General features: G+C 39.0%; 1 protein-coding gene and 1 long non-coding RNA gene across 2 annotated transcripts; one reads left to right on the forward strand and one right to left on the reverse strand.

Annotated features, from left to right (window-relative positions):
• Positions 1 to 213: 213 nt before the first annotated feature.
• LOC142954922 (uncharacterized) lies at positions 214 to 2,413 on the reverse strand. The gene is made up of 3 exons (XR_012955770.1): positions 1,776 to 2,413; positions 1,200 to 1,272; positions 214 to 1,039 (listed from the first exon to the last, which is right to left on the reverse strand). It is a non-coding gene; the product is annotated as an uncharacterized LOC142954922 (long non-coding RNA).
• Positions 2,414 to 2,472: 59 nt separating this feature from the next.
• copz1 (COPI coat complex subunit zeta 1) lies at positions 2,473 to 8,114 on the forward strand. The gene is made up of 9 exons (XM_076096276.1): positions 2,473 to 2,558; positions 3,023 to 3,091; positions 4,332 to 4,413; positions 4,506 to 4,597; positions 5,353 to 5,408; positions 5,529 to 5,606; positions 5,704 to 5,755; positions 5,843 to 5,881; positions 7,477 to 8,114. The coding sequence occupies exons 1-9, from the start codon at positions 2,484 to 2,486 to the stop codon at positions 7,522 to 7,524; spliced, it is 591 nt and encodes a 196-aa protein (XP_075952391.1). The 5' UTR covers positions 2,473 to 2,483; the 3' UTR covers positions 7,525 to 8,114.
• The last annotated feature ends 2,645 nt before the right edge of the window (positions 8,115 to 10,759 follow it).

The raw sequence follows: 10,759 nt of genomic DNA on the forward strand, positions 1-10,759 counted from the left end.
CCTGGTGGTAGCATCTTATTTGTTCATTAAAGATGAAGAAATGTGGCATCTTTGGTTTTGTTTTAACATTCAAAAGGCTGTAATAGACATAAACTGGAAAACCACCTCACTACTAAACAAAATGAATGTGTGCCTTGGGTTGTGGTATCAAAGAGGGAATATTTTTGGAGTCAGCTTCTGGGAAAGGAAAAAAAAGAGAGGGCAGATGGAGTATTATTTCTTTATTTACTGAAGTGTAAAAAATAGTTGCACTATACTTTTTTTATATTGTTAATATTCGGCTTCAATAAAAACAACACTGAAAATAATAAAAGACATAAAAATGGTCATATGTGCAATTGTTTATCGTGGTAGTCAACTGGAAAGGGTTTTTCACTTCGGTCCACCTACAATATGTAGATGCTAATACCCAATTTCACATGCTTTCCTAATTCTATTGTGGACAATATTGAGATGTTTATTTTAATTTGTACATTTCTGATCTTTTTCAAATGAGCAGGATGCAAAATGATTTACTGGACACATTCATCAGAGCAACTGTAAATGTTGATGGGAATCAGAGATAACTCTTCCATTGCTATTTCTCAAAACGTCTGTCATGATAGTTATCGCCACCTGAAACCAAATGAGGAACCTGAAGATGCCACATCATTCTTCTGAATGTCTCAATAAGATGTGCGCTTATCTCAAGATGTTAAGATTAAGATAATGTTTTGTAACAACAGCACTAAATTATTTTATGATTATTTGTATCCTTACGTTTTTTTATTAAACCATTTCCATATTATATTACTGGTGTTGGAAAAGAAAATTAGAATAAGAAAATTAAAATTGTTTGTGTGCATGTGTGTGTATAGGTCATTGCATGCGGTAAGGCAATGTGTTCAATGAACGTCAAGTCTGGTGGGTAATACAGACACAAAGAGGGAAGGTAAGGAAAGGAGGATGTTGGTTGGCGGAAGCTCTGCTTAATGCTGATAAAAGTAGCACTTGGTTCTTCGGAAGGGAACTGCTAACTGCTGTGGTTGCTGGCATAGAGCTGAGAAGAGGGGAGCAGCACATTACTTCATTTCTCTATCTATTGTTGTTATTCATTTCTACTTTTTAATCTTCGTGAGCATTTGACAGATCCAGTAATAGATGGTTAATATTTGCTGAACTTTAAGCTGCATTATTAGTCACTTGAACAGTTTCCTCACCTCATGCTTTGAAGATTTATGCTTCATTCATGCTTTAGTCTTCAAGGTCCTTTAACTATGAAGTGCACTCAACCTATTTAAAAGAAAGTTAGGGAAATTCCATTTTCAAGCCAGCACCATGAGAAGTAGACCAGTCATTTTGCATGTTAATTTATCAAAAATGTTGATTCATCATTCAACTTTCATTCATCACCATCACCAACTATCCCAGCATAATCGTAACAGGGATGATTTTCAAACACATATAGGTATGAATGTGTATGATGTTATTACAATGGCATCTAAGAATCTTTTAATCTATAGTCTAAGTGTAAGCAAGTTCAAGGCAGCATACTGTTTCCTCTCTGATCGGGTAAGTTTTGAAATCTTAGTGGCTGAATTGTGTAAACATAGTGCAGTATTGCAACATTTCATGGTTGTCCGCAGTGGTGGGGTTATGAATGCATCTCAGCATAGTTTGTAGCTTTTCACCATACACTGTTTGCAGTTAAATAATAGCTGTGCACCACTTGCTTTCAAAACTGTAGGCCTTCAAATTCCCGTATTATTTCAAACTCAAGTCCAAGAATATCTTACAGTAAGGCAGAACAGTGATGTAATTCATGGAGTGAGATACAGGGAAATCCCCATCAGCCTGTGTTTCCAGATGCTTCCCAGAAGTGGCAACGAAGATAATTGGGGTTGGTTAAATGTAGGAGGATCCTGAAAAAAGACGTCGATGAGTAGGCTACAAGCAAGCTAGCAAGGCTTGTAAATGAGAGGATTGTTTTTTGTTACCATGCAGCCCTATGAAAAAAAGTTTTCAGTCAATAATGATAATGATTTGGTTTAACTACAGTGCCCATGGTAGAGGTTTAAACTCTGACATTAACCTAAATTGCCTACTGTAGTTAATTAGAATATGTAGAAAATAGTTTATATAGGCACCATTGCTGGGGATCTACATCTGGGAATTACAGAACCTTTATGTTTTACTTTCACGATAGAAAGAACAGGGTTAGGGGCATAGCTGTAATGTTAATGTACAGTAGGCTAGCAGAAGACAGAAAAAACACAGATAGTGGAGTACAACACACAATGTTTGACTTTACTTGCGAGACATGACATTATCAAGTTGCAACTTTCCCCACTGAAGGGACACATGTGTTACAGATGCTCGTGAGTCTGAATGGCATACATGTATTTTATTTCCTGGCTCCGCGCTGTGTAGTAGCTCTTTGACCTAGTCCGCAGTACGCATGGCTCTGTATCAGCCAATGGGAAAGAGCCTTATTTACTGTACGCATGACGTGTCCGCTGCGCAGCCGCAGTGTGCTAGCTAGTTTGCGAACAAGAAAGAAGATGGATTCTCCAATACTGGTAATGTTAGCGCATGAATTCATATGCCACAGTATATGTGTCATTCAGGCTTTTAATTATAACTTCTTTGCATTAACATATGTGGTTGTTTCTCGAAACTTCATAATCTAGTTGTGGAGTTAACTCGACAGGGAGCTAACTAAAGTAAACGGTTGTTGGCTAACCAGCTAACTTCGCCTCAGAGACGTTAGCTTCGTGTGTAACGTTGTGTGTTTGTTGGTGATGTGGAAGTGTCATGTCTCATGTCATGGCGAACGAGCAGTCATTATTACTATTTGTATTATATTGGTGACTCTGATCGGATTGTGTTTTCATTCATCCCTTGTTAGCGCATCCACCGCCGTCCTGCCAAAGTTTGATGTTATGTGCTAGCAGTTAATGTTTCGATTGTTGACTTCTCGATACGTTTGTTAAATGATACTCGTGTAGATTGAGTCGGTGCTTAACGTCTTCTATCTCAACAGGAACCATCCTTGTACACTGTCAAAGCTGTTCTGATTCTGGACAACGATGGAGACAGGCTGTATGCCAAGGTACGATTGAGACAACTGTACAACGACGTTACCATTAATAGTTAAACATTTCTTAACAGACCGTCTTGGTCCTGGTCCAGGGTCCGCCTGGTGATACTTTATATTTTTCTTATCAACAAATCACACACTACAACCAGCCCTGGTTTACATTAACATAGTACCTTTTGCACTACCCTCCCACTAAACCAAAATAAAGTAACTATATATATATATATATATATATATATATATATATATATATATATATATATATATATAGCTTTATTTTATTGTGTTCTATGCTCAAATACTGTATATTTGTATATACAGTATGTTTTATGTGTGTGTAGGGGCCTAAATACACACAAAAAAAACTTTTTTTAATGTAAAATTGGGCTTATTTTTGGGTTAAAAAGTATGATCATTTAATTGAATTGTAACCATGTGGTGAATTCAGCAGCGAGCTCTTCTGTCACATGTAGATAATTTGCCGACATCCCATTAAATAGGAACTCAGAACAATTACAATCCTCTGCATGTGCTGTGCATGTTCCCATCACACTTTTGATTAACTTATTTCCATTCATTCGTGGTTGTAAAACAATGTAATGTCCGCACAAAATGTCAAAGTACCCCATTAGTTAATTTACTAGCTCGCTGACTCACCACTTGGCATCTTTCTCTTGTATGTATTGAACAGATTAATGGATTTATTTGAATGTTCCCGTAATTTTACAACCCTACCTCTGAACTTGCAACCAATAACAAATGTAACCAACTTTAAAGTACTGTCTCTGATGCCAGAACTTAATGTAGCTCATTCCTCTGTGCCATTGACCTCAGTTTTTACTTCAAAACTACTTTACACACACAAAGATCCACACTGTGGTGATATGTTCTTTACCTTGAGCATGTCGCGGGCACTGCAGTTTGTTTTCAGTCAACACCCCATTCACCGTCCTGACGCTGCAAATACTGACACATGCAGCAACAGCGCTCGTTGATTTCGACTTTTTAAACTTTTTTTGTTTGTTATAGATTTATTTGTACAGTGTCACAGACCGATGGGGGAAGTTGGAAAGTATTTAGAGATTGACTAATGCGCTGTTGATTTTGGTCTTTTTATTGGATTTGTTGACAATAAGAAAACTATTAAATACCGCCAGCCTTATTCTATTAATCAAAATTCAAACAACTTAAATTGGGTTATAGGTTTACATGGCAACCTATAATAACGTCTTCACTTTAAATTCATCTACAGTATTATGATGATACGTACCCAACGGCGAAAGAGCAGAAGGCGTTTGAGAAGAACATATTCAACAAAACACACAGGACGGACAGTAAGATATCGTTCCTACATAAAAGATTAAAGACACTTTCCTGCCTCAGTGCGTCTCGTAACACGCTTTGGTTGCTTTCTGTGTGTCCGTAGGTGAGATAGCTTTACTCGAAGGCCTCACTGTCGTCTACAAGAGCAACATAGACCTCTTCTTTTATGTGATTGGAAGTTCCCATGAAAATGAGGTAAGCCTAATTCTAGGATTTAAATTGAGTAATTTCATTTATTTTAACTTGGTGTTAAAATTGATTGTGTTGTGATGATTCATTTGCACCTATTTAAAATTGATACATGGTACTTCTACGTGTTGTTTATTTATTTTTTGTTTTCTCCAATTCAGCATGAGATTAATTTATGTAGACAATAGATAAATGTTCGTATCATAAATAAATAATCAAATAATCATACAGATTATTTTCATGAAAATATTCTCAACAGCATAATTCAATTGATGAGAGATGTTTTCACTTAATTGGCGAATGTGTTGTCTTTCGTGCTATTCAACAGTGTTTCCTCAAGGCTCAGAATTTTGGGGATTATTTGGGAAACCAATACTGTGGCATACAGTACATGTTGCTATAGAAGCTAAATGATAATGTGTGTCAATGTGAACTCATCTGTCTATATTTGGGTCCTAAAGAGATATTTCTTCTATGTTTTACAAATAATAAAATGAACTTCATCCATTATGAAATCGGGTGTTATTTATACTCTCGATGTGTTCTTTATTTATAACTACAACAGTTGAGTTTGCACAGACGGATACAAGTTCGTCTTAGCTAGAACACGATGTGCCTCGAGGTCCAAGGAAATATTGTAAAAACCATAACAAGTGATTCCACACATGTTATTTCCTGAATGATTTCCTCCAGATGATAGAACAACGATGCGGGCTCATTAGACACGAACACAATCTAATATATTCTTTTATCCTCACCAGCTAATGCTGATGGCTGTTCTAAACTGCCTTTTTGATTCACTCAGTCAGATGTTGAGGTACGTTTTGACAGCTGCTATTTTTCTGCAAAACTTCCAACAAAACTTTTTTTTGTCCAAATCTTTTTCTGATGTCTAGAAAGTTAAGCTTGACGTGTATGTTGTTGTTTTACTCTGTAGAAAGAATGTAGAGAGAAGGGCTTTGTTGGAGAACATGGAGGGGCTCTTCCTGGCTGTGGATGAAATTGTAGATGGAGGGTAAGCAGTCTTATTAAAAAAAGAGCCTGATGTTAGTACAGCATGTTTTTCTCTGGGATTAATAATTGTTGGTCTGTCTCTTTGCTGCCTACTGCAGGGTGATCCTGGAGAGTGACCCACAACAGGTTGTGCACCGTGTGGCTCTCCGAGTAAGCTCCTCTTCTCCCCTTTCAGAAATATTCCACAGTTTGATGTTGGTTATGTCCGATATTAACGTAACATGATTGTTCCTGTAGGGGGATGATGTTCCTTTGACAGAGCAGACAGTCACCCAGGTGAGGAAAACAATCCTTGCATCTCTCCCTGCTATAAAGTTTTAAAGCTCCATTAGTTTATTGACTGTTGAAGCTCATTAATTCAGAACCTACGACTACAAGGGCATTGTTATAGCGTCATTCTCCTCTACTTCATCACGCAAGTCTAAGCTGTCATATCCGCAGGGGTGGAACAAAACACAACCATAATTTTTCCTAATTTTGACATGACATGTCCTCTTCATGATGGATGGTCATCAATCAAAAATCTTATTGAAGAAAAACACAGCAAAAAGTGATCAAATTGATCACCATATTGCAGCTGGCCAAAGTGCAGAATAAAACCACTCTGCAGACCTACTTTATATCGTGTCATTTTTCACCCATTGCTTGGATTTCAGTAAACTTTTAGATACAAAGCTGCTCTAGAGGCTCGTGCCTGAAAGTAATTCATTCAAGTCACACATGGCACAATAGTGGACAAGACTTTTGACATTTGTTTTTCTAGGCCGTGGTGATCAGAAAGGAAACATAAACATTGTAAACGACAAAGTTTAGAAAAAGAAAAAATACACTTTACCTTACAGAAGCCAAATAAAATGCATTTAATTAGATTTTTTTAAAAGTAGTCATCCATCTTTACCACAGCCGTTGATACGTTAACATTAATAATGTAATTATTCCTTCTAATTTAGTCACCTCTCCACTTCATACATGCTGTCTTTGCACCTTGCTTATCACCTACTTGGGCAGCTGCTGCTACTGAGCTACAGACAATAATATATGACTTCCAAAGAATAGAAACTCTTTCAAGAATGTGTTGCGTGACCACAGTGGTGGTCCGATTGTGCTCTTTTGAAATAATATGTAAAGAAAAAATATGTTTTCAAATTTATATTGATTTTCCAACATGATTACACAATAAATATTTGTAACATAACGTCTTAACTTACAACCTAATATAGATTATCTGAAAAAAACCACTATTTCTTTCTTATGTCCTCCATCTCCTGTAGTTTGGGTGTGTCTCCCCCCCCCCCCCCATTGCATTATCTTCTATGAGTAACAGTGTACATAAAAGTTATTCATTGTAAAGGTGTTGGTGTAGCCAACAGTGGTTCCTGTCTTTTAGTTCTTACAGGAGTCGTGTCTGTGTGTGAGCTCCTCTTGATTAATGTTGTCATTTAAGAGGCCTGAGACTGGCTTCCACCATCCCTCATCTAGCCAGGATTAATGGCTGTCCCCAGTCCCCATACTTTATGGTTATGATTCTCCTTTCATTCAGTGAATTAAGATGATTAATTAGATCTTGCATTTACATTACTCGTATACCCTTTTTGATAGTTTTTTTTAACAATAATATGCATGTTTGTTTTTACCATTGTTCCCATAATCCTCCTTAATAAGATGCCACTTGTTTCTCATGTTGTTTTATTTGATAGTTTTTTCCTTAAAGGTTTATCTCCTGCTGTAGCCATTCTTATAGCCGGGCTGGCCGGTCATGTCTTCTAGTGCATGTGAGCGCTCCTCTGCTCTCACACAGCCCCCTCCCTCCCGCTGCTGATGTTTTGTCATTTGAGTGATCTGCTTGGTTCAAACCTAGTTTTCATCCACAGGTTCTTCAGTCTGCCAAAGAACAGATCAAGTGGTCGCTTCTCCGGTAAAGTCCCCGCTGCACCAGTCCACCAGTGAGCCGCTGTCGAGCCCAGTCTTAGTGGCACTGATCCGCATACTCCTTTTCCTCTCATTTCCACTCCTTCAATTAAAGCTGTGAGGAGCACCACTGGCTGATCCAGTCACACTCCCAGGATTACTGCTCGACAAAGTTTCATTTTCCAACCTTTTACTTTGTTTTTTGCACAGACTTGCATTTGTATGACCTAATCAACATGAGGATAAGATGTGGTGTACATTCCAGTACTGCCTGTTTTGTTAGTTTGTTTTTCCATTAAGGCATCTAGGTGTTAATTAAACCAGTGAATCACTCTCACACGTAAACCTCATCATAGCCTGTTGCAACATTCCACGTGTATCCTTGAACAATAATTTTATCCCATTTGACAGCACCGTCATCTTACTGTACAAAGTATTGAGGCACTATATGATTTACATGAATATTGTGATTTAAAAAAAAAGGTGTACAACTTGTACTGTAGTCATACCAACAATCTCAACGGTGTGTATGTTGTGAATACATGTTGTCCGGGGATCTTCCATTCATCAGATACTTACAATAAATATTTGTTGACACCAATATGTGAACAGCTGTGATATGTCCATTAATTGCCATTCATTTTAGGAATGCGTTATTGACGTGAACTCTATAATTTAGAAGCATTTGTCGTACTTTTTACATCTGTAAATGTAGCAGGTTTTTACGAGTGGTTTTTTTTCAGAGCTGCCATGCTGTGCGCTCTTTGTTCTTCAAAGATTCTCCGCAAGAGCCAGAGACGCTTGAGCAAGTGCTCCATCTCCTGGCGTCTGCAGCAAACTGCCAGGCTGAGGTACATAAATACTGAAGACAAAGAGGGCAGAGTGGGGAGGAGACTCATTCATGCCGCTGTGATCGGGAGCTTACACTGTACTATGTTGCAGTGACATGCGGATAAGTTTTATGGAGTCATACTTGATTAATTTCCGCTCTGTGGAGAGCCACATGAATTGTGTGCTTCGATGTATGCACACCCACCTTCAAACACTAACCCCGTACTCTCATTGTAATGCAAATGAAGGGTACACTACAGAGAGAAATGGATGTGAGAGAGGGCACTACATCATGTTGGTACCTGATGCATATTACAGGAGTAGAAATGATCTATCTGCATTCTTCCAGCCACGTAGCTCCATATGCTCTCATGATGAACACTTGAAGGTATTTTTCCTGGGAGAGATTTGTGTTGGGTGTGCAAGCAACAGATCCAACCATGCTTAATTTGAACCACATTAGGTCGGTATTACAGATCACGTCTCCTTCCTTCCTTGTCTGTACAATCGGACGCCACCATCTACTGCAAGTGGCATGCAGCAACGTGTCTGTTAGGCTGAGTAAAAGGTCATTCAGCTACCGTTTGTAGCAAGTTTGCCTTGTTTCTTTCTCTCTATACCTAAATGAGTCACTTGGCCGAGGCATCAAAGTGAGAAGCCGACGGAGTGAAAGCTCTTGATGTCTTTGGCCTGGAGCAGTTTGTGGAAAAGATCACACAGAGTGGGAATTTTCAGAATGCGGAATGTAAATCAGAGCATTTCACCCGTGTGTCTGCCAGACACAGTTGAATCTTGCGATTATTGCACCACACAAACATTGTAGTGCAGAAAACAGTCCAAAGGAAAATAGTCCAGGTATTTTGAGGCACAGTGGAGGGTTTGTGGAGCTGTTTTTTTAAATTTGTATGAGGAAATGACATTGTAGTTATTCTGGGGCAGATGGCTGACTTGATTTCAGTTATTACTGCACATGAAATACCTGACGAACAGCTCTCTGCGTGTTGTACCAGTGAACTGCTGGCAGACAACAGCTGATACCAAAAAGGCAACAGAATGTGTGTGTTCACGCCTGGATGCATGCATGTGGCTTGATGTTTTCACATAACAGAGGGGAGTGTAGTCAATGAAAGTGTTATTGACTCTGAACTGTGGACCTATTGTCTTGGCTTTGCTTCAGTTTGATTCAGCCCCTGAATCTGTGTCTCTTTATTGCTGCACAGATAGCATGGATGGGGGCCATGTTGATGCTACTTTCAAAGGGTTTTACTGGAGAGAGAGCAGCAAGAAAGGGAATGGTAATCATTCTAAATGGACTCCATTATCACACCCGTTTACTGTTATCGCACTAGTTTGCTGGTATAATGAGGAGCTTCTGTCTCAGTGTGTGGTTACAGTGAGGGAGAGGCAAACATGAAGGTTAAAGAGGACGAGGTTAGCAGAAGCAGACGGCAATAAATGTGATTAGATGAGATCCCAGCGAGGGCCCGGTGGGAAAGGGAGAGGGTTAAAACAGATCCCACCCAAGGTGCCTGTCCAGACCCTCACTTTTCATCTAGATAGCCCAGCAGCACCGTCAGGGGCGCAGTGACTCGCTTTCATCCGCTAATTACAGTTGCACCATCATAAAAAAAAACAGCGAGGTAATTTATATTAATTATACAGGCACGAGTATAACCGTTTGAAACGCCATGGCTTGACATGCTGTACATAACATGCAGTAAAATTGTCAGAGACGTGTGGGCTAGAGCCTTGTAATTGATCGATGCATACAGTGAAAGAGTCGCTCTCTTTCTCTTGTGTGTGTGTGTGTGTGTGTGTGTGTGTGAGTGGATTGTGTGAATTAGAGTCAATAAATTATCATCATCAGTAAGCTTACAGAGTCTTTATGTCATAGTCAATGGGCCTCAGCACCCATCCAATGGCTTGCCCTGCTAAAGAGAAACAACACTGGGGACAACCAATGACAGCATGTTGGATGCAGCACAGTAAACATATTAAAGGAAGTATCATTATACTGTCCGAGCAGGACAGAGGCCAAGACCCACATGATGTTTAATGACCCAGTGTATTAAAATTAACAAGGCCATTTTACTTCTGCTGCTTTCACATTTCCATCTAGTAGCTAATGCATAGATTTAACATAATCATATTAACATAATGTCAGGAGAAACGACACGAGATCAGACCGCTCGTTGTTTATTGTTGAGCTGCATTTTCTCATTTTTCAAAATAAAGTCAACCACCCTCATACCCGCAGAATCATTATATACTTTTGAAATGTTTATAATGATTAAAGGCTGCTCAAAGCGCATATAATTGTGTGTGTGTGTGTGTGTGTGTGTGTGTGTGTGTGCATGCAGAGAGGAGGTATGGGCCCAGTCCTGCTCCCTTTGCCTCAGCAGCATCTCAGCAGGC

The sequence above is a fragment of the Anarhichas minor genome, unplaced genomic scaffold (genome assembly GCF_050575085.1).
Source record: "Anarhichas minor isolate MPS153535 unplaced genomic scaffold, ASM5057508v1 ptg000003l, whole genome shotgun sequence".
Classification (NCBI taxonomy): Eukaryota; Metazoa; Chordata; class Actinopteri; order Perciformes; family Anarhichadidae; genus Anarhichas; species Anarhichas minor.